This window comes from Ciconia boyciana, chromosome 14, assembly GCF_034638445.1.
Source record: "Ciconia boyciana chromosome 14, ASM3463844v1, whole genome shotgun sequence".
NCBI lineage: Eukaryota > Metazoa > Chordata > Aves > Ciconiiformes > Ciconiidae > Ciconia > Ciconia boyciana.
The window spans coordinates 2896468-2923721 of NC_132947.1; the positions used below are offsets into that span (position 1 = coordinate 2896468).

At 38.8% G+C, this 27254-nt stretch overlaps 1 protein-coding gene across 4 annotated transcripts; it reads right to left on the minus strand.

The window, feature by feature from the left end:
• Positions 1-617: 617 nt before the first annotated feature.
• Positions 618-26408, minus strand: ARFGAP1 (ARF GTPase activating protein 1). 4 transcript variants are annotated; one of them, XM_072878981.1, is made up of 14 exons: positions 26160-26179; positions 25936-26060; positions 22235-22298; positions 21192-21301; positions 19461-19632; positions 18139-18239; positions 17285-17371; positions 16505-16601; positions 13808-13864; positions 12736-12768; positions 9395-9451; positions 7274-7333; positions 5984-6060; positions 618-5501 (listed from the first exon to the last, which is right to left on the minus strand). In XM_072878981.1, the coding sequence occupies exons 3-14, from the start codon at positions 22292-22294 to the stop codon at positions 5147-5149; spliced, it is 1266 nt and encodes a 421-aa protein (XP_072735082.1). In that variant the 5' UTR covers positions 22295-22298; positions 25936-26060; positions 26160-26179; the 3' UTR covers positions 618-5146. The 4 variants fall into 4 exon arrangements, with proteins under 4 accessions (XP_072735082.1, XP_072735081.1, XP_072735079.1 ...); XM_072878980.1 differs by lacking the exon at positions 26160-26179 and adding an exon at positions 26357-26408 and having other exon boundaries at positions 620-5501; positions 17285-17374; positions 25983-26060; XM_072878978.1 differs by having other exon boundaries at positions 634-5501; positions 17285-17374; positions 26160-26178.
• Positions 26409-27254: the final 846 nt, after the last annotated feature.

Sequence of the window (27254 nt, forward strand, 5' to 3'; positions counted from 1 at the left end):
TATGCTGTCAGAACAGAGGGCCAAAAACCTCCCTCCAGAACCAGCATATCCTGTTTACTGGAAGTAATCCCACCTGAAAACTTTGCATCTGACACACAGAGAAGCCCTTAACGCAGGACGTTATGGCAAGAATGGACACAGCGTATCAGTGGAGTAACAGCAGTGCTGTTACCCAACCCAAACGTCCACTTTTTTGTGTAAAAATCAATACATTTACTTCTACAAGGCAAGTAGGATTCGGTCCTACTGACCAAGAACATAATAAAAGATATTTTAAATTTACATAAAGCTCAGTGCAGTCATGAATCATCTGGAGTACTCACGTGGCTGCTTGGCTAATGAAGGAAACTGGAACTTGAGTGTGAAGCATCACCAGCAGCTGGAGGATTCGTCAGAGGAATCTCACTTCTTGGAAAGAAAAACTGCTTTAAAAGTTACCTTTTCTCCTGTGATAAGTGCCTTTGTAGACAAGCTAATAAAATCTCAGAGTACATAAATCTATGTGCAACCATTTTAATTTCTATTTTATATGTCTCTCCAAATAAAGGAGGCAACCAATGTTGTCTTAAAACTGTTCCTAATTGAAATAGATCTTAAACTAGCATTTAGACTATGAAACTCCAATATATAGACTATGAAACTCCAATATATAAATATAAAGATGAAACACCTGGTTTGGGCTCCGTCATCAACACTGGCAGCTTCCTTTCTCCCTCATTACTGGCAGTGAAGAATATGCATGACACCAGCACATGAGGACATGCATTCATGCTGTTAATATCAGTTACTCTCCTCCAACAAGACAATTTTGTACTCGTATTGTAACAATACTTTCCTACTTCTTAATTACGAAACATTTCAAGTTTAGTCCGTGATGCTAACCATACTAAGAACTAACTTCATTCAAAAGGCCACATAAGCTATACTAATGCACATGGGTTTAAAATTAACTGAAGTCTCCTGAAAAAGGGCTAAACACCATTCTGCTCCATATCTCTTTGCTTTATTATAATGCTCTTTAAAAGATGACACTGCAGTTCAAGTCCGGTACCACTCTACAGAACAATGAATAGTGTTCACTGAAATTGCCATTCCTGTGAACTTCACATAAAACACATCAGGAAAATTAAAGATACAGTACTCCATACTGACCAAGATTCTGCTGGCATGAAAATGAAAGAGGGCTCTACAACTAGAGGTCACTAAGCCATTACAATCTAACTCTAATAATGGACATGGTAATGTTTCTTGATTTCTGTTTAAATCACTGGTTGCTCAAGCCTTTCTTAACAGGGTTACTGAAATTTAATATTGCCAAAGTAAGGTGAGAACTGAAAGACCTTGGTAGAATGCTATTCTCCAAGAGGACTACTGTATCTTTAAATGTATCCTGGATTAAACAATAAAGGTTTTACCTACACTTGTTAAATTATTGCACAGATCATTACACTGATAAATACATTATGAACCCATGGAATGTTACACAGTCTGGCCTGGAAAATAAAAGCAGCAGCATTATCCTTGAGGTCTCAACTATGAGGGAGAGCTAGCCAAGCACTTCTTGAAATATTATAATTATTAACAGGTTTCAAGACACAAATGAAACATTTTAAAATAATCCCTAACTCCTAGGATTAGGTTCCTGTTTCAGGAACATTCTCTAAGACTTTCACTCTTTTGCAAGTGGCACTTAGTTCAGACTACCCATAGGAATCCAGCTGCTCTGTATTTTCCAAAGTTGAAGCCATACAAAGGAATAAACCAGTTTGAAACACTAGGAAATTTAAACCAAACATTGCAATGTCCAATTGTTGCAGTAGTCTTTTCACCTTCTGCGCTCTCTCCTGGCAATTTGCTTATACGACTTAAAATTGTTAATACACGGTGTGGGACTGAAAATGGAGCCCTCTTCATCCACCAAACAGGTGGAGCACCCAGTGACACTAAAGCCTCGCCAATCCACGTGCTCACTCAGATTCCGCGGCCGTATCTTCACTTAAGATAGGTGGCCTCAGCTCTGGCACGCTGCACTCAATGCCTCTCTTCATAGTGCTCATGATCAGGCCAAAAAAAGAGGATTTGGGGAGAGGAGGGGGAATAAGAAAAAAAGAAAGTCTAATTCATAAACACTCACTCCACACATGCACCTTGATTGCATGCATTCTGCCAAACTGCAGAAACTTCCCAACCATCTACACTAAAAAAGAAAAAAAAAAGTAAAATCCAGTAAAACAGAGGCTTTGCAAAAGAAAATGCCCTCATTTCATCCTCTCCTCTGGAAGACATGGTAAAACGTTCAGATTCAGACAAGTCATAAAAAAATACCGATTTGCCTGGCAAACTGAGACCAGTTGGTATACTAGTTTTGTGGCTGCAGTTACACTTTCTGCCATTCTGTTGGTTTTTAGTATCTTCCACTAATACCTTTCTGGGAGTTGCACCATTTTGTTGCCTCTCTACAGCACTGCAAAGAGAGAGATGGCAACTGTTCTGCCACTGTCTCCTCAACTGGAAGAAAAATCATTACCCAAAGCTTCTGCCTGAGTAGGGCTCTGGCTGTTTAGTTTAATTTAGAACATAAAGTTTCCAGAGATACAAAAATAAAACCAGAAGAACAAACAAATGGCTCATGCCAATTGTAGCTGCAAGTGATATATAAATAAACCAGTTTTCTCCTAGGCAAACCACACAGCTGAGGAGAACATACGCATACACATCACAATATCGTTGATTGAATGGACTGAAATAAAGCTTATCCTGCTACGAGCTATTTCAGGAGGTTTATGAAAGAGAAACTGTAATAAATTTGTACACAGGAAGCTGCATCAGCTTCACATCACTCCAGACAGACACCAGCAGTCAGACAGTGCAACCCATCGGATGCATTTTGCCATCACCGCTACTGCAACACTTCACAAAGACTAACCGTTAGTCAAAGACTGGGCAATGCCACTTCACATACATTACACAGCACCGCCTTCAAAGTACATGCATTACAGTTTCGTACTGGGCAGCAGACAAATGACAAGTAGGCAACAGAGGTGTGTGCATAAAAATACAAAGTTACGTTCGACATGCAATTAAGCTATGACAAAGGTATATTTGGAACTGGAGAAAAAGCAGAACAAAATCCTTGTTTTACAGTCAGGCTGTAAACTTCTGCCAATGGTACCACAAGCAGCATTGTAAACCGAGATCTCTCGTGCCTTCGGCACTTCCAAAGGGTCGGCGTGTCAGCAAGAACGCCTCACATGGCTCAGCCTAGAGTGCTTGGGTTGTGAGCAGCGCTGGGTCCTGCTGCACGAGCTTCAGAGACCACGCTATCAGGAGAAGTGAGGGGAAAAAAAGAAATCCCAACTCTTGCAAGACAGGGCTAGAGAAGACTAGAAAAATATTTTGTTCACCATCTGAAAGGTCCTACTAATACAAATACGGAATCAGGCTATAAATAGAGCTACTTCTACTTAGACTTAAGCCTTTAAAATCTGCTACTTTTGAGGCAATTTATGATTTTCCTTCCTTTTTAATCTCTTGATATTACTATGAGCTCAAAAACCTCTGAAGAGAAAAAGAAATGAAGCATTATTTAAGGTAACTTTGACAACTTAGGCTGGTTGTTTGCTTGAACAAATTAACTAATTTTAAAAAGGAAAGGCTTTTTAGGTATGTATTAAGATTTACAGCATCCACAGTAAAGAACTCCATGCTGGTAGTAAAGCAGACTACGCAACGACATCATGATTTGAAGTTTTCAAGGGAGCTGATTGTTTTCGGGCTGAGTGTACATTTACAGCCCACCCCCAAAAATAAAATGGGATACACAGGACACCTTTGTTGTTAAAGTCACAATTCTTCTGTAGAAGTTATGGTTTGTGTCATGCAAAGCAATTTGTTGGGTCAAAACTGAGACATAACTGAATCTTCTATTTCATTCCTTAATGCTGACAAGGAGTTTCTAAAGTTTCCAAAATAGTGTTTCCTTAACAAGATCCAGGAAGAAAATGTAGAGAAATACATGATAGAAACAGAGATACTGTTTGACATATTAAAGATTACTTTGGAAAACATCTGCTTAATTTAAATTTTACTATTAAATCCAGACATCTACTCATCTTGAAAGGGGCTTGCTGCCAGCCTCCCTCCCCAATGTTCTCATATTTTCCACCCATTTTTTTCTTACTGGAATCTTTTTTATAAATTTGTTTCACTGCCAAGTTGCCAAATAGATGTCCAAAAGGCCATAAGCAGCAGAAAGATTTCATTTTTATCAGAATAGATAAAATAGATGGGTAGAAGGAAGAAAGACAGAGAAAAACCAGACTATATAAAATACTCAAACTGGGGAAAGGGCATAGGAAAGGAAGGAGAACACCACAGCTTTGCATTTTATCTGTGTAGGAGAGCTGCACCGTGCAAACCCTTAACGCATTGAGCAAGTAGGGCAAGTAGAGCCATTCTGGATATCCCTTGATAGCTCAGGTCAAAACTACGCGTTTACACAAATAATTATCTAGCTCTAGACTCCTTATTAATTCTAAGGGGAGAAAATAAGTTTTAAAAGACTAAAAAAATCTCATAAAGTTTAAAAACAAAGCTCCAATAAAAAGTATCTTAAAGACTGTCTTGAATTGCCAGACTTTAATATGGTCAGAGCAATCCATAAGGCATTTGAGCTAGATCTATTCAACTGCAGTTTGCTTATTTAATGGCTATCTTTTCAAGACACACCCTGTCCTTTGTTTGCATTAAACACCTCAGGTCATGTCAAATTATATGAGGAGTGGATGAATACATATTAACCTAAACATACAAGGTTGTGCCATGACAGTGTGCTTGCACTGATTTTCTTTTTTTTCCTTTGAACATTCGTGTTAAGAAAGTCGCTGTACCCAGCTTCAATAGTGCAAGGAGAATATAGTTATCACTATCCTTAAAAAAGGGAGAGCCACCTTTATGTAATAAAAGATTCAGATGCTACTTTTTTTTCCCCTAAACTGGGCTAGAAGAAAGGAGAATGAATGGGAAGCACAAAAGTAACAGATCAGTAAGGTCAACCAAGATACTCCAGTTGCGTGTAAAACTTTCTCCCCTCAATCAGCCAGCATAGCCTCCCTTTCCTAGCTGTGCAAAACAGGGTAACAAAGTTCTACCAGTTCTGGTTATCCCACCCACCATCAGCTGAAGACGCCTTTTTTGTTGCCTTAGGAGGTTTTTTGGTCTTGCTCTCCCCTCCTGTATTTTCCCAGTTGGTCTCCCAATTTTCCCAACTGTCACTGTTACTGTTCTTGTTGTTGGAGACTGTTCCTGAGCCCCACACGTCCCAGCTATCGGAGCTCTTCTTCTCTGTGGAATTGTCCACATAGGTCCAGCTCTCACTGCTTGGAGATTTATGAGCTTTTGGTGGATCTGAGTTGCCAAAGGTCTCCCAGAAGCTTTGATCTACAGCATTGTTCTGGTAGCCCTCCCCTCCACTGTTCTGGTAGCTGTCTCCCTCAGCTGGTCTTTTATGGGGGAAAAAAAAAGGAAGGTAGAAATAAATTAGTTATGACAAACAGAACCATAAAAATAAATGACCACAAACAAAGAAAACTAACACTACTGCCCTTTGCTTAAACAAAAACTGAGGATAAAGGCAGAAGAACTAAATATATTGCTCCGAATAGCATAAGCTTATATTCGTAGATTTTTGTTAACAGCCTTAAGGACTAATAGGCCCAGGATGAGGGGTTATGCATTTGGAATAATTTTAAGACCAAGGTGCCGTGCACTATTTTGTTCTCAGTTTGACAACTGTCATAAACAAATATGATTGAATTCCTCCTGTATGTAATACCTCCTGTATGTAATACAGGAGGACTACTAGCAAAGACAGAATAATTTCTTCATATTTAAAAATTACCTGCTACTACTATGCTGCACAGAACATATAGGAGACAAAATTATGTTTTTAAAGAAGACACAGAAAATAATAACAAAATAATACCTTTCAGAATTATCATCTGGTTTGCCAGAAAAAAAAGTGGTGACGTCTCTCCATCCCTTACTTCCAACTCCCTGAACCTAGAGAAAAAAAAAGACACTCCATTCATTTGGACTGAACCAACACCTCTTCCAAGTCCAACAGCAAAAGCCACACTACATTCCTCCACTTTTTCAGATAAAGAGAACACATTTAATCAGAAAACTTCACTCACAACTTAATAATATTTTTGACGGGCAGTTACGTGGTTAATGTAAAGAACATACATTTGACAGCACCATGTTGCTGGAAGATGTGAAAAGTAGGTCAAGTTTAGCTTCTTCACCCATCATTGTCAGTAACAGCTTTTGAATTCTCTCCTAGACTTCCTTGACAAAAATGCTGGAATTACTCCTTACATAAAATTAAACTTAATGACAGCACTGATGTTTTGATGTTACGATTCATGTAACTAGTATTTGTATCTCTACTGTTCTATAAAACTACTTTCACCCTGTTTCAGTAGTATTATTTCACTGCCCATGTAAAACAGGCCAAAAGTTGAGTTCTAGAATAAACATGACTGCTAGGAGAATCCTTTGGGGGTTATTATAATGGACTAGCATTGGATTAGAAACACAAATTCTGAAGTGACACCCATGAAAGTTACTATTCTAAATCATATACACAGAGGATGAATCCCAGAATTCAGACTTCAAGTTGCCAGGCTCTAAGCAGAGCCGGTTACATCCCTTATTTTATTCAAATATTCTCAACAATTAAGGCACTAAGCTGGTACATGATAGATCTTCCAGTGCTAACTTTCACAGTGCTAGAAAGACAGACTTTCCTAGGTAACACTGTACAAGTTACCAAAATAGGTATTGGATTGTGCAGGACTTCTGTACTTAGCAGTTGTAGAGAACACTTACCACATTACCAAACAATGATAGCAAAAGAAGACAAAGAAAAAAGGTACAGAACATTAGTAAGTTTAACCATACAAATGTAACGCAAGCTGTCTCCATATCCTCTAACAGACATTTTCTTTTTGTGTTTGGGACACTGGCTATTTTATAACTCTACATCATGCCCTCGGTGAAACTATTACGAGGACTACATCATACCTATCTAGTTTTTTAACACCCCAACAGAAGTACTGCATACTGAAAATTACACTTTCAAAATTTCTGTATTCAACGCAAGCAGAGACTGAAGGTGCACTGGGGTTTTGTTTCAGTACAAACTCTTCATAAGAATATGGAGACTGGCTTACTGTTTGGCCTCCTTAAAGGCAGGCAGGCCACTTCATACCTTGCTGGCCAACTGTGATACCCCCACGGTGACCTCCTCAAATATTTTGCCCTCTTTCACCTACGTGAATCAAAGTATTGGTAATTAGTCATAAAACAAAGTATTATTGAAACTTTAAGACAAACTTACTTGTGCTTAACAGATAAAAACAAAAAGTGTAAAAAAAAAAACCCCAAAAAACCCAAAAAACCCCAAACTGAAAGTGACTCAAAATCAAAAGTCAAAAATCAAAGTCAAAATCAAAGTCAAAGATAACAAAGTTAAGAAAATGACATATAGAGTCCACCGATCTCTAATGGAGTGAACCTCAGGCCTTTGATGCTTGTGGGAATTTTCTACTGATATACGTACAGTTTGAGGAAGGTGTCATTACACTAATGCTGAGCATAAAAACACCAGTACAAAAAAATCTGCAAATGCGACATTTTGTAAATATATTTTACTATATAAAAGATTTGGTTTGGAGAGATTAAAAACCTATCAGATCCATTTTATTCTCTATCTTTTATACATGCTTATTTCAGTATTAAAAGGGCTTTGAACTTTGGTCAACCAGAATACAATTGGTGCCTTTCACCAATTAATAAATGGCAGCTGTTCCAAAGCAAGTGACTTTATATAACCATATATGTGCCAGGCCGTGATCACTGAATACTTACTTCAGAAAGTAACACTTACTTAGAACTAACAGCACAACATCCTAAGGGAAACAGACTTTTTTTTTTTTTAAATATAGAATGCAACATTCCTCATTAAACTGTCCTACAAAAATAAAAATCAGCTCAAGGAAATGCACCCTAAATATAACCCTGAAAATAAAGCATCTAAGCACTCTGAAATAAGTTGTGGATAATTCTAGGGAATAGGAAACCAATTAGAGTCTTCTCCTGTGATTTGAAATGCTACGTAAAGAATGTTGAACTAATAAAGGTAATGCAAGAGAAATTATTCTGTAATGTGATTAAACCGTTCTTCTCAAATTGAAAATTAATCCATATCCCAAAGTGGTGACACTGCTTCTCTTACGAGAGCAAAATTAGTCTGCTTTATCAAAACCAATATATTTTGGGAAAAGGTACGTAGGTAAGTAGAGCAGCACATTCTCAGAAAAGACTTCATCAAAATTTTGGAGCTGATCCAAAATTCTAGAAGCACAGAACAAATGCATGCCAAATGGGAAAGATGTAAAAGTACATTATTTTAAACACATGAAACAGGAAGGCAACATTTGACACTAGGGAGAATCTTTGACTAAAATTTGTAGTATCAGTGATCACTAGCCACTTACGAGAACTGCCTTGCTTTTTTTACATGCCCACTAGTGACTCTCTGTATTTACTCAGGTCAGCACGCGTGCTTTCTTCCAGCTGCTGTTGGAAGTGCCATTAGCCACATTTTTTTGGTCACTAACAATTGTAAAGGGAAGATGAAAATCTGCTTCAAACTAGTTTCCTAGAAACAACACAGTAACTAGAACTGCTATTCGAAATGTTACTCTGACCACACTTTGCATATGAATGCATGCAAAACTTGGTTTTAACTGACTACACAACATTCTGAACGAACACCGAATAAAGGCTGCAAGAACATGTTACTTCTATTGATAAATTGTCCCCATTCATCTTCAACATATACTTTGCCCCAAATTCTACTGCCCCTGATGAGGCAGCAGATGAACTACAATGGCCCAAAGATGCTTAGCTAAATTAAAACAATGCTGGCAAGCAGATGGGTAAAACACTATGAACTTAACACTCAAAGATACTACTAATTTATTTTTTTTTAGTAACTGATTTTTATATCCATTTAGGGTGCGTTTTCGTCTTGTCCCATCTTCCGTTATTGAAAGCATGAAATCTATAAATTAGTATCTAATGGGGAAGAATGTAACAGACTCTTGTGGACATGGGAAAGATTGGTGGAGGGAAATTACCCTCATTAACCTTTCTTTGCTAACATACTAGCTTTGAATTATTTGATGTTTCCCCTTTGCTGCTGTGCTAGTATATGAAAAAACAAAAGGATGCACTGACAAACTGGGCAGTTGTGGCAGGACAAAACAATCACTCCCTAAGTCAGCATAACCACGTTCTGCAAGTAATTTACTAGTTCCAAAGTTACCTTTTCTTGTGCAGGTTTGAGAACATTTTCATTTAATGTCTGACCTAACTCTGATGCCTATTTAAAAGCAAAACAAAAACAAAGTCAGTTATATTTTCCTTTAAAAAAAAAACAAAAAACACCCAAAACAAAAAACACAGCCAACATCTTCTGCAGGCTAATTTCTCAGCAGTATCTCCAAAAACACGTGAAGCCTTAAGCTTTGATTCATACAAGCAGAATGAGCTGAAAAGCACACACAGTACAGTGCTGCAGAAAACATTAAAAGAAAATAAATTAAAAACAGATGCACATGGCAATAGGTTGTTGGAGATGCCCAGAGCCCAAGCAAAGTCTGAGCTTGCACTGGAAGCAGAAGCAATGGTTCAACCAGCAACAGCCTAGAAGACTGGCCCCTTGCTGATGCCTGCAGCTGAATATTTGGAAGAACTGCCCTCATCCACCCTTATTTTTCCTTACTAATGGAATTACTTGTAGAATTAGATCTTTTTGGCCCATTTTTCACCAATTCTTCTGTCTTGTAGTGCTGCAATTGTCATCTATTAACAACTGCCCAATTGTTTCTAAGCAATACACATGAGGCAAAGCTGTGACAGAAGATTTTTGTAATCTTTTTTACAGCTCCAGGTTTGCAGGGAGAGAAAACAATGAACTTCATTGCAATCCAGAAATCTATTGCAATCCAGAACAAGTACAAGGATATTGTACTTCAGAGGCATCTTACAAAAATGTAAGCCCACAGTATAAGTCACAAAATTACTTTCATAAGACGATATTGACACGGACAGCAGGGTTTGCAAATGTTTCATTTGAAACCATTCCTTTCCCTGCTACCATAATAAGCTTTTGATTGATTTAAACTTTTCTTTACAATTGCCGTATTATACCAATTACCTTCTAAAGTAGCCCAATTAATCCAAAAGGGACAATTTGCTTGCGAGACAAACATTATTCCTGAACATTATCAGAGACTAATGAAGTTTCGTTTCCTAAGGGTTTATATCTTATCGCTAACATTGCTTAGGGTGTGAGCCTTCATTCATATTCTTCCTGGGGATGGAGCATCCTGAGCATCCTTCCTCCACAGATTCCCAGGTGTCTAAAAAGCCTTTCCCTTAGCCACAGCACTACTAGAACTCCCCTCTACCGAACCACCATTATCTCCAATACTTCTACTCCTTACCAGTTCAAAAGTTATTTGAGAAGACAAAGGCAAAAGGTAACCCCATTTCCACCTAGTAAGAAGCGTGAATGCAAATCACAGAAGGCTTCTTTCCATTGGAAGTGAGGCTAGAAAGTGTTTAAGAAAAACAAGAAAGGGGATTTTTCATCTGAAAAATCCTTCAGAGTCTATTAAACCTGGCAAACTGTTTATGTTATATAATAAAGAGTGTAACACACTCAGACTAACAGTTCAGGTATGCTAAGTGAAGTCATTGCTAGAATCAGGAAGAATTCTTATATTATCCCAGTTACTCAACCACACAGTTTTGTAAATAGGGAAAGGGAAGATTTGGGTACAATTGTGTTTCCACCTGAATCGCTTCTTCATCTTTACTATTTTTGAATGTAGGATAGCATCCTAACCACCATTACAAACACATGTAATGGGGCATTTTTTTATTAAAGAGTCTGCCTTCAAACAACACCCCAGGGTAGCTCTTGGTATACTGCATTCCTGGATCAGACATGCAAACGGAAATCCTGAAGTCATCTGTGTTTATGAAGAGCATGGACAAAAGTACAGCATGTTTTCTGAGAGTGCAGAGCTTGGATATCTCTATCCAATTTAACCTATTTTAAATAGGTTTGAAGAAACATTACTATATGAAACACACAACATTATTCTAAACAGATTTGACTTAAGGCAAAAAAAGAAAAGACAGCTCAAGAGCAACTGCACGTATTCAGCACGAACAGCGACAAGGAGTCCATGCACAAGAATATATGTGAGGGCGTTACCGGCTCTGGCTGCTGCTTGTAGCCCCAAAACTTTACCCAGACAGCAAAAGAGAAAGAGCAAGGAAGGTAGAAGCAGCTTTTAGCAAAAAATTGGCAGCATTTTTTCAGGCAAGTTAAGTAGCATGAACCTTTTCCAACTTTAACATCTACTGACAAGACAAACAGTGAATATGTTTGGTCACTGGATACCAAATATACTTTTAAACAAAATATTACATCGAAAAGATGTTAAAACTATTCTAGAGAGCAAAAGATCAGATGTTTCAGAAACAAAACTGAAGCTTCAGTAACACAGCTTAGACTCTAGAGCACCATGTTGCTGTGGTCCTTGTCAGTAGATGTGATGAGCTTTTACACTTAATATTGTATTTACTTTTGCTGATAATAATAAAGAAAGAACAGTTTTCTAAAAGGGAAACTGCTCAAGGAGTGAAAGAGAAAGACGTGTAGAACACTTAGTTTTTCTTACGTAAGACAAGCAGCAAATACTTTAAAGCTTCTAAGTATCAAGTTGGGTGCTTTAACAAGACATTTTTGTTGCAAAACGTGCACAAGTTTGCCTTGCTATTTGGAGTATTAATATCCTACTGCATACATCTGTTTGAACACCAACACCTGCAGTTTCACATTTGTTTTGAGAAATAGCATCCTATGCAGATCAGAAAGCATGCCAGGCTAATGCTATACATACAGGAAGAGTTACAGTTCAAAGTAAAACTCCCTATATGATCCATCAATATATGTAAGCCCTCTCTCACTCAGAACTTTGGCACATTAAGAATCCTATTCTTTCACACATTTTTACATTTGAATGTAAAACTTTTCCATGCAAACAGATCTTGCTTATGTCAGAGCTCTGTGTAATTCAGGTCTGACTGTTTTAACCCTAGTTTGAAAGAGGAAACGCTTTTGTAATTGCTATTTTTTAAAATACACACAAGCAAGTTAATTTAATAACAATATTAAGCAGTTCACATTTGTAATATCTTATTAGGCTTTAGCAATGGAAAGATGGCTTGCATTATATTATATCACAAAGAAAACTACTTCAAGATAGACCACATTTAAGGTTCACAAAAATAAAATAAGTCTATTTTAAGTCTGCAAGCATGAATTAAAGCATTTCATTCTACTGCCTCTCCAATACACCCAATAGTTAAACACAACAGAGTATCACTGTTTATTTCTTGCTTAATTTGATCCTTGCAGTTGACTGCAATCCCCACAGAAGTAAAAGCAAGAACCTAAAAATTACTGTGGACTATGAAGAATAAACACACTGGTCTGTTGATGATCAAGTCTAAATCAACTGGTGCAGGCAAATACCTAACATTTAAAGCAAATTACAGTCAAGAAGACAGAACTAAATCTATAATCACCTTTTGACTTGCTTGAGATCCAAATCTGGTAGCCTGTGAAAAGAAGCAAATACATTCATGTTTAAAAATCAAAGGCTTTATTCCTAGTAAACACACACACTTAGAAACGTTGCATGATCCTCTCCGAGATGAATGGACCTTTGCTAGAATTTCACAGTGAACAGAGAATATACCTATCACCAGCTCTGGTATCCCAGATTGCTATCCCAGTCTTTCTCAACTTACAACAGCGGGAAGAAAGGGTCTTCAATATAGACTAGACCTTGGTGGGCCGATGCAGATGAGTATCAATATTTCTGCCTCTCATAAGAAAAATACTTTGGGTGACATTAAGAGATAACTGTTATGTTCTTCCAAACTTTTGAACGCTAAACAAACTTTGGAACACAAGGAACACTAAGCAAAACTGAAAAAAGTTGTAATGCACCATTTTCACAAAAAACCCCATTTAATCGATTTCCACCATCATCTACTTAAAATGTAATAAACTTTTAATTCCTCTGGTTTCAGTCTACAGTTAGTTCTATGACTGTCACCTAAGTGTGCAAATCTGCAGAACATGCAGAGTGTGAAGACCATGCCTCAGCTTTTTCCAAAGAATCCCTCTGGGCACAGCCTCTGTCCAACAAGCTTTCTATTTAAACTAACAAAAATGCTGCAGTTAGAGAGAAGTCAAAGAAAGGGGGGAAAAAAAAAAATCAGCAATTTGTAACTTGGTATTAAATTCCTGCGGAAGAATGCAATTTGGCCTTACTTGGCATAGACCGAAATTTCTGCTTTATTTATAAAAATTTTTGTTTATTAAGGGAGTATAAAAATGGCAGTTGAGTTCTTTCTTGATGCTTACATCCAGTGAACAAATTTACAAAAATGTCCATCCAGAAACATGAGAAATAGTTAAGGCAGAAATCTGCATTCAATGTGCATCTATTTTATATGCCATAGGCAAAGATACACAAAGAGCAGAGTTTAGTTTGTCTTGGTAATACTTTTAAAGATACATCCCTATTAGAACACTAACAGAATCTCTGAGTTTACAAGAACTACACTGAAATACATTTTGTTTACTTACACCCTCCTTAGCAGCTGAGGCAATCTTGCTTGCTCCAGTTGTAAAACTGCTCCATCCCTTTAAAGAAAGTGAGAATGTTGTAAGCTAGGTGTGAATAATAATAGTGAATAACCAAGTGTTCACTATTACATGTTAAATTAAGTCAAATGTTCTCCAGTACACCTTGTCCTGTAGTCATAAGAATTACTTGCTAGTAAGAGCAAAAATTAGAGTCTCTCACTTAACTCTAATATAGCGATGAACTTCCATTTTTTGTGTCAAAACGGCTGCAATTTGAACAAACCCAAGTGCTTCAGATGTTACTCTACTAAAAATGGCTACCTGAAAAAAATTCCCCCCCCCAAGGAAAGTAAAAGAACAAAGACATTAAAATCTTAGTAAACAGAGATTGGCTCTTCAACAAGTAAGCACTGGATGGAAAAAAAAAAAAAAACAAGGAGCAGCTAAAATGTATGTCTGGAAAAAACTGAAGAGAAATTAAGAATCAGTGCTCAAAAACATGAGGCAGCAACTCATAAAATGCCCATTCAGCAATTTGCCATTTTGTAATAAAGCTTCAAATTGCTTGTTTCCTGCAAATTTTATCTTTAAAAAAATAAAAGAAACAAAGCTTTATTGAGCCTCATTGGTTCTTGGAAGATCTGAAAACCACTGGCTGTTTCTTAAAAGACTTTTCTGTAATGAATCAGAAAAGGTTTCTTCTAACTACTGATTGTCAGATACTGATTAAGAAACCAGCTAAAAGAAAGTGGAGCAGGACAGTGCTTCTAATGATTATTTTTTTAACATTAAAAATGACTTCTCAACTGTTTAGATTTCAGTTCTCATTAGTAACCCATTCATCCAGAATCTGCCCAGTAAAACAAGTAGAAAAAAACCCCACCATACTTGAATGGATAAAAAACAGAAACAAATTTTAACGTGTGAGTGGTTCTCCTTGTATATAATACTGAACGAAGAAACAGATGTTTTTTTCTCTGCGGATCATTACCACCTAATTTTAAGTTGTGTGACAGAATCTTTTAAACATGGCGCTACGAGTGCAAGGTTAAAAGGCAGTGGTAGACTTGGATATTATCAATTTGATTTCCATCAAAGTGTAGATGTTTTGGTAACATATTACCTTTTGGGTAGATTTTCATAGAAAGGCCATAAATAGTAGAATCTTCTTCTCATTACCCCTTCTACTTGATTTGACTATGCCACATATTTAGGTTGAGGGAACGTCTTTTAAAAAAAAGCAGCAAAAAATATTTTTGCCTATCCTTTTGAAGTCTCTTCATTAATTGTCTTTCTTATCCTATGCTGACACACTAAAAGATAATTATGTCACTATTTGCACAAAAGGCAGTGATGTGTCTTACAGTTTTTATGTTAAGCAGAGTCTCAAGGGACTCAAGACAAACCTAAACTGCAATTACATCTGTTCTTTACAGAATGAGCTGGATAGTGCAGTCTGTATGAATTCTACAGAAAGTGCTCCTTCCGATATGTAACAGCAGAAAATAATGTATATACATAAATATGGCATATGTGGGGAAAAACAATCATACACAGTGGAAGGAAAACCGGTTTCCTCTCTAGGATGAATATGCATGCAAACATTCAGTCTCACTATAATAAATTACTTAAAAGCACACTTAAGTGTGTATCTGTGGTCACAAGAGGGCATTTTAATCATAAGTTTCAATGAGATCACGGATTCAAATAATGGTTGACAGTAAGTTGGACAATACAGCATCGTCTCTCCTTTGCTGTCTTAGCACATCTGCAATACATTACAGACGCAGTTTCTAACCTGAATTCTCTGGCCTACAATCTATGACACACCTAGAAAATATTCAGCAGACCTATATTAAGCACCCTGTGGAATCACCTGGAATACTGTTCAAAGGCTCAGGCATTACCTTTTTCTATTATGTTCTAGTGAAATTATTGTATTTAAAAAAAAACCAACAAGCAATGGAACTTGGTGTGGATATTTAGAGGGATGATATGATGAGGCTCTACGGAAGACTACTGGCCACTAACCCTGGTAGAAAACTTTACTGTATTTCAAAGTGACTCAATCCCAAATACTGTTCAGCACTGTTACTTTGCAGCCTGTCAAAGCACCAATATGTCCCTGACTGTCTCCAACTTTATTCCCATTTTCCTTCAACAATGCATCTTTCACTATCTCTACTTTAATCATGACAACTGTTCAACCACATGCTGTTATCTCTTCACACTCTGTCACAAGTATTTCAAATGTTTTCACCACTGCTCAGGGCTTCTGGCACCCACATACACACACATTTTGGTTGTTTTCCACTGAACATACTTAATGTGGTTAACCTATTTAGAGCATTACCAGCCTAACTGCTATTCCCAACAGGTAATTTTTTTTTTTTCCTCCAAGCCCCATTGAGTATCAGTTCTTAATCCATTGCTACATCCTCATTTCCTTATTTCTATGAGCTGATACCAGACATAATTCCTACATCTTGCTCAAGTTTCTCCCTTCGTTTTGCCTTTTAAAGTCCACCAGTATCTTTGAGATACTTCACTCTTTGAGAATACAACCAATACTCTGTATTTCTCCGTATCTACTTGCAGTCTTTAGCTTCTCTTCTCTGTTTATGCTCTCCTATAACAGGGGGCAAAATAGAAGAAAATAGTAATTCAGGTTACAGAAAGCTTCAAGCATTTCCTTACCGAGTACAATGAAGACATAGCATTATTCAGGAAGTCATCCTCTTTTTTCGGAGGGTTTACTGTGTTTCCAAACCCCACGTAGCGATTCTCTTGGCCACTACCATAAGAAAATGAATAAACAGTATCTGTATTAGCATGCATTCATCAAAACCATTAAACAAAAAACCGAAAAGCATGAAAGAATGACAATTGTTTAACAGACTTTACAATACACCTGGAAAAAGTCCTAAAGCACCTAGCACCCAAAATACAAACCCACTCACTTCATAAAGACATAACACCAACAAGGATCCACTGGGGAATCCTTGCAAATTAAAGTGTCCCCTATGCAAGCCAATGCAGTCCTAATGATTCTCCAGGTTTAACAGATCACTGATACCAGAAGTCTGAGTAAATCCTAATAAAGTGATTCATGAAAATGGGAAAAGGAAAGAAAGAAGAAAACAGCGTTAGCTTTATAAATACCCCTGTTTAACTCAAATCACTATAAGATATTATATACACGAAAAATTCCCTAGTTTGGAGCCCACCACAGTAACATATTGAGTTACAAGCTCTTTCTTCAATGCTATTCAAACATTTTTGTTATACAAATGCATTAAGAGGCACTTCCCTTCCTCTTACCCTTTATCATATATTATCAACATATTTTTAATAGTAAACAAGATGTAACTGTTAACTAGTGAATCAGGATCACAGTGTGTAGCTCTAAGTATAACATTGGAGTCTTTGTTATGCTAGAGGGCCAGGCACTCAAAAAGTTAATAAATATTGCATTACCCTTGGTAGGAGTTGACATCATCATTTAACCAGTCTTCAAAAGCCTTGTCAGAAGAGGCAGTTGCAGCCTGAGATTGTCCAGCAGAACTACTGAAATGAAAGATTTAAGAATCAAACTGCGTAAAGCAAAAACCACTAGCTCAGCAGTGCAGCTTGACATATGTCATAATAATACAGGTGCAAAATTGATTATTTCTTTCGTCTATCAAGTAGGAAACTAATGCAACCACTAAAAGCTGCTGGAGTATTGAATGAATAAAGCAACAGTAGACCCAGACACAGACAATGCTACTCAGACTACAGCTAGCCCCTGAACTTGCTGGATGATGGCCAGGCATGAAGCGCTTGTTCACTTGATTTACAACTGCTTTTTCAGTTAACTTGATTCTTTAGTACAAAGAATAACAACCACTACATGCAAAAGCAGAAAAACAAAACTGCTGCAGTCCAGCTTTGATGTTCCTGTTAGTAATTAGCGCCATAAGGAAAAAGTCTGTTTCTTCTTCCCTGGCATTCAATCACAAACTGGAACAGCACTGCAGCTAAGGCGAGGCTGTGACACACTACGTGTGATTGACACAAGGACTAGTCTCAGGTCCATTACAAGTCAAGATAAAACCAGCATGGCTTGTCCTCTGCTCTTGCTCACTTGCCTCTGCCATGGTTTAAGGTTCAGGTGGAGGAGGTGGGAATTATTACAGAAATTAAAGCCCTGCTACTTCATATTCCTCAACTTCAGCAAAAGAAATGCTTGTTCAGACACCACCATTAACAGAATAAAACCAGCAGACATTCAAACATCAGCTTTTGATCCTGCTGTAGCTATATCAACATTAGATAACAAGAACACATACCGATGAGTGGAAGAGAGAGATGTTTTAGGCTGAGGTGGGGTCCAGTTCCTGGCAGGAGACGTTTCAATGGACCACTCCTTGCCTTCAGCTACTGTAGCTACCTAGAAGAGGTAGGAAAACAACCAAGAATGCTAGGTCAAAATTTTCATACAAGTTATACACTGGTCCTGTAAAGTGAGGACAAGCCATTTTTCCAATTTGCTGCCAGCTGCACAGATCAATTAATTTGTTTTCACAAGAAACTGATTTTTTTCTGAATCTCAGGCTAGTAATGTTGAATTGAACACTGATTTTATTTCAGGCAACTGATTTTAGGCAACTTCTTCAAACAGGCAAATTTGGTTTGAAGAGGAAAGACTGGATTAATGAAGAGATGTAAGCACTAATCACAGAATAATGGAGGAATAGAAAGAGGTGGATTTATACTCTAGCATAGAGTGGCTAAAACACATACACAGAATTTAAATGTTCTTTCTGCCTCCTTCAAACAAAGGACCTGAACTTCATCTCTTCACCCCATACCGCTCCTCCAATCCAAGTCATGACTTCAGCAAGTTAACATAAAATTTCCGAAGGCCTTGCCACAGAAACTCTATAGTTCCCCGTCTCCCGTACAAAAAGGCCTACAGCACAGGACTTATGAATTCTTTGCTTTCATCAAGATACTCCACCTTGGCCAACCGCCTCCTATTCCTAGCAACTTCTAAAGATGCAAAGAGACAACACACACAACAAACTGCAAAGCTGCATGGATATCCCCGTGAGCACAGCAGGTACCTTCTCACCACTTCCGTAGCAGGGTCAGCATAAAAATACAGCACCTTTGTAAGTCTCTAAGCTCAGGAGTTCATGTTGTTTGTCATTTCATTTTTGGAAATTCCAAAACTCCACAAAACGATAATGCCATTACAATTACTAATTTATTTGTTTATAGGCCTGCCAGTGTTTGGCAAATTAATTTATCATTTTGTTACTACATCCACAAAAGATTTATCAACAATCACTTCAGATAAAACTGTACTGCTGAAGTAGTAAACTGTCTACTGTGGATTGGGACAGCTCCACTGACTAAATAGTTGCAACAAACTGCAGCACTGAAGATCTGAGCCACCTCAGCTAAACGCAGAAAAGAAAGTTTCTAAAGAAAATTCTTACAAGAGTTGGGAAGAAGCACTCTAAGACTTACCCCTTTCAAGAACCATTGCAGAGGTTCAAAAGGTTGCTACTTTCCCTCCCTCACCCCTTCAAAAACAAGTGCTTACAAAGTACTTGATATTTTCAGATAGTAGGGGATGAGGATACACACACACAACTGAACTTACCTGATCTCTAAAAAGAGCTGCAGCTTTGCTGTTGTACTTCTCTTGCATTGACCAGCAGGGATCATAGTCATCTTGAGACTCCAAGAACTCTCGAAATTTGCTATTACCTCCAGCCTTCATTTTCTCCAGCTCTATATCCTTCCATTTGTCCATGGTTACAGAGCGCACAAAACTGAAAGGCAGTTTAAAAAAAAAAAAAAATAAAATCACAGCTTGTTATAATTACTAGCTATATCAGCAGGAACAAAAAAAAAAAGCTTATTACAACCTATCTCAAAAGTTGGGAGTATAAACATGTTACAGAAGACTCTCCAAGTATAGAAAGATAGATCATCATAAGAAGGTGGTCAGTTCCCCACCAAAATATGCTAAAATCATGCAATTTATTGGCACTTAAAGGAGACAGTCAACAGAAGGCAAGTGACAGAAAAAGCAGCTTTCTCCAAGTGCAGAAATTAATCTAACTCACTATATAAAAGAAACTTTTCCCATACTTCTTCACTCTGCAATTTTCTTTTCCTGTCTATTTTCACAGTTACATTTAAGTGACCTGCGAGGACGCCTCCTGTCCCACTCTGTGCTTCTGCTCATAACAACCATCAAGTACTGACAGCTCAACTGTTTAAAATAGCCTACCCTATAACCTGACCTCATCCCAGGGCATTTATGACTGCAGCTAGCATCTCAACTCTGCTTTGAGACATAAATTCTTGCTACTGCTAATTAAGCTACATTAAAAAAACCCCAAACAACAAAACAAACAGAAAAACCCCAAACCCACAAAAAACCCACAGTGGCCTGTTGTTAAATACAAGGTCACAGGGAGGGGAAAAAAAGTGAGACATCATCCTCAAGAAGGCTCTTTAGAACTTGCATCTTGACCGATTTCTTTCTTTTTGTCCCTAAAGAAATACCCTTCATCATATCCTCATCTCAGTAATTTCATTTTTTCTTTCATGTAACATATGGAATAGTTCCAAACTCTCATTTCCTATGCAATTTCCACTCACTAACGAGCTTCAAATCACCCCTTGAAAAGCAAAGCACGTACTTCTGAATGGCCTCCTTGCTTTGGCAATTTCCCTCCTGGACTTCCTCTCCCTTTCTCATTTCAGTAACTATCCCATGCTCTGCCCCTATTATATATACACACACTGTGAGTCTCCGGAACACATAACCATTCTTACTCCATAGATTCCCATCTCAGTTGAGTACGTTTCTTGGAAAAAACAAAAATGATCATTTATATTACAAAAAAAAAAAGAAAAAAAAAAAGAAAAAATCTCCTGAACAGAATAAAACTGTTTTATACACTTGCATACCTTACAGAAACATTCTGTAAGCACACTGTGACTTTTTTTGCTCAACTCTCAAGCTGCTCTAGCACTATTTCAGTTTTAATCGATAAAGATTATACAAGATTAAAAGAATAGAGTACAAGGACTACTGCAGTATTACCAGACACCACCACACAACCTCAAGATGAAGCTCGAGGCATTACTTTCTAGAACTGGGTATAACATAGCTGCACTGGTGCAGTACACGCCCCAAGTAATTACAGACAAGGCACAGAGAGTAAAGCTCACTTTGGAGAGGAGCATGAAGCAAAACTGCCAGTGAAACGTTGCATCTGAGACATTCTATACCCTTCCGAAACAGCACATTCTGTTCACAGCCACAATGCACCCTGAGGTAACCCAACTTAGTCCATCGTCTGGTTGAAAGGCTGACCTGAGGTGAACTCCCAAGCCTCGGTGTTTTCCTGAGCACTCAAGACAGATCCAGATTCCATAGGTCACACTCACCCACTGGGGGTTAAATGCACCACATTCAAAACAGACCTGCAAGAGAAAAAAAATTAATTATCTCTAACACTCAGCCGTCACTTGACCATGTGAAGTTTTCACAGTATAGCTCAAAAAGTCAAATCATGAAAACATTACACACAGAAAATAATTTCAGAAGGGAGAGTTCTTGGTGTTTGGAAACACCTTCCCTGACAGCATAAGCTTCCTTCAAATATTTATTTATGCTGCATGGAAAGAAATACTCATTAACTTGCCTGACTTGGATTATAAAAATTACTGTACCCACGACCAAAAACCAGTGAAGAAATACAGATGAGCAAGTTGAAATTAATGAGCAAAGAATTCAACTTGATTTCCTTTCCATATTGTGTTGAAGGAGGAGAAAGTAACCAAACTGAATTCTTGAAGTTTCCTTGGCAAAACAGAGATGTAACATTCAAAGTTTGGAACATTTATTCAGTCATACTACAGCTTGGCAGTAAACCATAGCAGATCTGAACAGAGGTTTTTCTTAAAAACAGCTTTATTGCTCATACAGTGCAACAACTTAAGTTCTTATGATTGGAATCAGCATTCAAGGTTTAATGCATCGATATAAATAAAACTGAACCTGTCTGTGGGCTATCACATTTAAGGTAGCGTATAATCAAGCTACTTGAAATAGACCATTTTAATTAAGCTGTGCCCAAGACATCACTTGTTCAACAGACTCCAGGGGTTACAGCATTACTAGAACTTCTGAAAGACTTGTGACAAATAGGCAGCAATGTATTATAATACATATATGAATAAAAGTTACTGGATCTAACACAAATACGAGATATCCAAATTTACACGTTACCATTAGTTAGGCATACTAGTGCTATAAAGACAATAGCTGTAGTAGACTGCAACATACACCTGGAGTAGGTAAAAAGAAAATTCAATTCTACAAAACTATTCTAAAGAAGATTATAGTTTTCTCACATTGTTCTCATCTTGTGCCCTGACTTCCTTGAGAACTTTCCTCGTTCTTGGACTTGCCATGATTCTACAAAGGGAGAAAAAGATAAACAAAAAACCAAGTCATATTCAAGGACGATGATATTGGCAAGATGTTTAGTACCTTACAAGCATATCTCTATGAAAAAGAGCTTGCAATCTAAACCAATGAATCACAAGCAATTGCAGGGGAAAAACAAACAAACAAAACAAAACCCACAACCTTACATTTCCATTTACTTTCTACATTTTGGGGGATTTAGTCATCTTAATTCATTCAGTGGAAAGGTGCAATTCAGCCATAGCTGAAAAAGGGGCAGAGGGCAATGAACATGGAAACTTTTCTATAGCATATGTTGTATCAAAACAGCCTCTTATTTGATGCTGCTCCCAGACCCTCCTGCTACCCTTTCTGAAAGCACTTTATAATCATGCGTGATTACATGGGATCACACGCATACAACTAAACAGACCTAAGCAAAAAATAGCAGAAATTCTTACACTGAAGTGTGCTGAACACATCGCTAAAAGAGCGCTTTACTAGAAGGTTTAAAAAAAATTGTGATTTTCCAGAAGTATGGAGTTTGCTTATCAATTGAATTCTAAGAAAATAAGGCAATTATTGGGACCTTTCACACAACATAGAATTCTAATTGCGACAGTCATGTCTCACTGACAGACCACATCATCTAACTCTAATTTTTACAAAGTATGAAATGCAGCAGCAGGGAGCAGTGTCAAGCTACAGGTAAAATTCACATTAAGAAAAAAATATGTGACTCACACAGTACACAACCTGGAAAAACTGAAAGCACACAAAACACTCATGATTAAAAGAAATACAGTGTAGAGTGCAGCACAAGACCGCAATTTAGTTAAAAAATGAATTCACATTTCCAACTAATTTGGTAGTACGATATTTAAATTAACTTTAGATAAATAACATCTCTTCTTCCTTTTTCCTTCCAGTCCATCTTTTCATTTCTACTCCAGCAAATGAACTTCTAAGATGTAATAAAAGACACAGAAGTCACCAGGCTGACTAGAAACTGCACCAACTACTAAATGTCAAGCTTATTGGTCAGTCAAGATATAAAGCAAAAAACAGCAGGTCGATGGTTTCATCCAATACTGGTCTGAGGGGCAGAAACACCTTTATGCAAGTCTTTGACACTTGTTTGCTGTGCTATTTGACTACAGTCATAAGTCCTTAAATTATCGATAGGATTAACAATCTTGCAATAATTTTAGAAGGTAAATGATTAAGCGTTACATACAATTGCTGCAACCCAGTAGGGTATGAAGGGAGAACATATCTTTAGTTAGAAAAGGAAGGCTATTTTAAAAATAAAAATGCTACAGGTAAGAAAACATTAAATTTGTACGAATGTGACAACGTCAATTTCTCAGACATCTCTAAAGCAGAACAGCCTTCCTGTGACCTGCAACCACAGCAGCACAATAAATACAATTATACGCACCACCAGCTAAGACAACATGATTCAGAAAGAAATAAGCTCAACATTGTACCTACGTATTATCACTGTTAAAAGCAGAAGTTACCTGTGGCAGAACTCACTGCCTTTTATCTAAAGCGTTTACTCCTTCATAAACGTCTTGCTGACAATCACTTAATTCTCTGTAATTTAAGGGACAGTGTTTTCACTGACATTTAGAATATGCTACCTTTCAATCTTAATCAATTTGTATTGGACAAAAACAGGTAAGCTGTGGGAAAAAAAAAGTCATTTAGACTGAAAAGATTACTGTAATTAACGGTGAGTAAAATCTTCCAGTCATCCTGCGAATTAAAACTGAAGAGATTATTTTTATCAACAATCAAATGGAAATTGTGTCACCTTCAGAAAAGGGAAACAAAAGTGTGGCAAGCGACCCCTTGTATAATGAAACACTTTCTCCAAAAGCATTCCACTAACAACATTTAATTTTATATAACTAACTCACGGGCATGTGAGGAGGGAAATAGCACTACACATAAAATGTGTTTGCTCATATCCTAAACAGAGACCATAAACACATTTACCTGAAACAAAGTCCACGTCTTCAATTCTAGTATTTGTCACTGGCAAGATAAGGGAAAATTCTCCCTCTGCAGTACAGAAACTAAGTAAATAACTCAGCAGTAATAGCCAGACAGACAGTTGTGCATGCTTTAGGCCCTACTCTCTGCCATTTTTGTTATATTCTCTTTGCATGCCAACTCCCCTTCCTCAGGGCTGTATTTCCCAGCGACTTCTTGTACATTACCGACAAGTTACAAGGTCCCTCTCATTGGCTGGCTGCTTGTTCCCCTTGCCGCTATCCTTCCTTTACCATTTTTTCCTCCTTTTTCCCAGGTTGTTAAAGCAGGTTTTCATTCGGAATAACAAACAAGAGGCAGACTATATGCAAAGGCCTTTCAGCCTCAATGGCAAACGATCATTGCTGGAGCTGAACAGGAAACCCTTTTCCCACTCCAATTCCACATGAGCCAGGAATTTTCTATAGAGCAGAAAGAGACATCTATCCTACAACAGCCAATATCCTCACCACTTCAGTGTTTACATACAGTATGAGCTTCAGATCTCCAACTCCAAGCTGACAGAGGAAGCAATTGCCTTTGGGTCTGCCATAACTGCTTTTTTTGACAAAAACTTTCTTTTAAAAGAAAGACTTTGGCCAACTGCAATCTGAACACATGCTCATTCCAGAAGCACCACGTTCTCTGACCAAACCACCATGTCTGTCTGGTGGAAAGGCAGCGCTTCATCCACACCACATCATCCAAGAAAAGGAGGAGGTAACTAAGGCCACCAGCCTCTCACCTTTCTCTCCTCCACCATTTCATTTGGAAATGAAGGAGGGGGGACAAGGAAAAAGAGTCATGCTCTAAGCTTTCTAATAGGTAATGTCTTTAGAAATGCCTAGTCTATTTTCAACTATATTTGCCCACAAAGTTGTAAGTGATCAAATCATCATTGTTTAACACCCAAGAGCTGAGCCCTAGTAGCTGACTGGGCACATAGCTACTGTGCCGTTTGAGTTTCAGGAATAAATACTGAAGTAACAACTGTGCAGACACCTTAAATAAATATGCATTGTTTTGATCTGATGTAAATGGACACAAGCAGTGAAGAAAATGTTTAGTTTAGGAATAAGTTTTCATTGAAGAATATAAATATTTTCAACTAAGGGTTCCAAGGGGGAACAGACAGCTTCAGACAGCCCAATCTCACACTCTTATTTCCCAAACAATGTTTCCAGAGCAAAAACCAGACACGCATCATTTAAGTTTCCATGTTAGGAATCTTTAGCTTGCTAAATGCAAGGAAAAAGGCAGAAGTGGCACTAAAGACTTTTAAGTGGAAATGAGCTATAACAGGACTTTGCTCCTCTGACGTAGCAGCAAATTCATATAGCCAACCTGTAAAGAGCTTTGCAATTCAGCATACGAAGATTAAGTGGGTGACGTGGTCTGCATGACTTCACGGTCCCGAAGGCTCCCTACGGGTCTCACCAGAGCAAAAAGGCCACCAAGGCCTTGTCAGCTGAAGAAACGCATTGAACCAAACACTGCCACCCACCCCCACAGAGCAGGCAAGGTTCACTTTCAAATATATATCAGAGACCGTTGCATACTTTTAAAGTCATGCAGTTTTGCGTACTCAGAAGCGCAGCCACCTTACCAAGAGCTTCACAGGGGACACGAAGAGGGCAATTTTTTCACGCACACCTGCAATATCTGGATCCAAGCTGAGTCCTGGAGACCTCCCTCAGAACATGGCCCGGCGAGCACACGGGTCTCTCCCTTCTAGGAAAAAAAAAAAAATAAAGAGATAGATAAAATAAGGGGGAGAGGGAAAGGCCGTCGTGAGGAGACGTTCAGACGTCCTCTCCGCCACGCCAGCACCTCCTGCCTTCCCTCAGGGACCGTCCTGTGTGACAGCCCGGGGGGACCGGGCCCGGCGCTGAGGCGCCGCCAACGAGGCCTGCCCGCCCCGCCGAGCAGGGTCTGACGGGGCGGGGGGGGGAGGCGAACCGCCCCGGAGCCGCCCCGAGAGCACGGGCCGCAGCCCGGTGGGAGATGGAGGGGACCGGGTAACGCACCGGCAGCCCTGACGCGGCACCGCCGGTCCCGCTCCCGCTCCCGGTCCCGCCCGGCGCCTCACGGCGCAGCCGCTGCCCCCGCCGCGGCCGGCGACGTTGCAGGACCGCGAGGCATTGTGGGTGCGCGCCTTAACCCGCTGCGGCCCGGGCGGGAAGCGCGCTGAGGGGGGCCGGGGCTTCGGCCGAGGCCCCGGGACCGGGACACCGGTCCCGGGGCCTCGGCCGAAGCCCCGGCCCCCATGAGACAGTCCTGAATGTATTCATGCAGAATCTTGAATTATCAAACTGTTTTTTAAGGGAGAAGAAACGGATTTGTTTCAACCAAGCCAAACCAAAATAAAGCTTTACAGTGAACATCTGCGTGCGCACCACTCGCTTCTACTTCCAGACCGAACAAACAACACCCGGTGGTTGAACTCTGAGGGGAGGTTGCTCATAAAGTTGAATTATATCGAATTAGGGGGTCTTTTTCAGGCATTTTTGTGAGCTGAGGAGGGGTTGCAGCTGAGGCCGCACGTCGCTCCTAGGCCGGGAGAGCAGGTTGAGGGGGTAGTCTGAACCCACAGACCTGGCTTAGCCTGGGGCGGGAGGACAATTTCCATCCATTGCTCTCCAGAGAGAACCCTCCAAAGGTGAGGGTGGATGGGACGGAAAGAGGAGCTGGAACTGCTCCGTGGTGGGTGGAGGCACGTGCCAGGAGAGCGCATTTACGCTATCACTAATTTCTTCTTAATAATCAACTGTAGACACTCCAGAGCGATGCTTTAGCATTTACATATGAATCCCACAGAGACAATATGCTGTTCATTTTCAGTGCAACTCCTAGTCTGGCCTCCGTACTTAATAAGTAGACTATTATCTTACTATCAGTGCACGGGAGATTAACGAGAGCCATTTT

Coding starts and splice junctions, on each gene's coding strand:
- ARFGAP1 (XM_072878980.1), bottom strand. CDS start 22,294: ATGGCAAGTCCAAGAACGAGGAAAGTTCTCAAGGAAGTCAGGGCACAA. Junction 13,865..16,504: donor CTATGTCTTCATTGTACTCG/GTAAGGAAATGC, acceptor CTTTCTTTAAAG/GGATGGAGCAGTTTTACAAC. Junction 5,502..5,983: donor CCAGATGATAATTCTGAAAG/GTATTATTTTGT, acceptor CCCCCATAAAAG/ACCAGCTGAGGGAGACAGCT.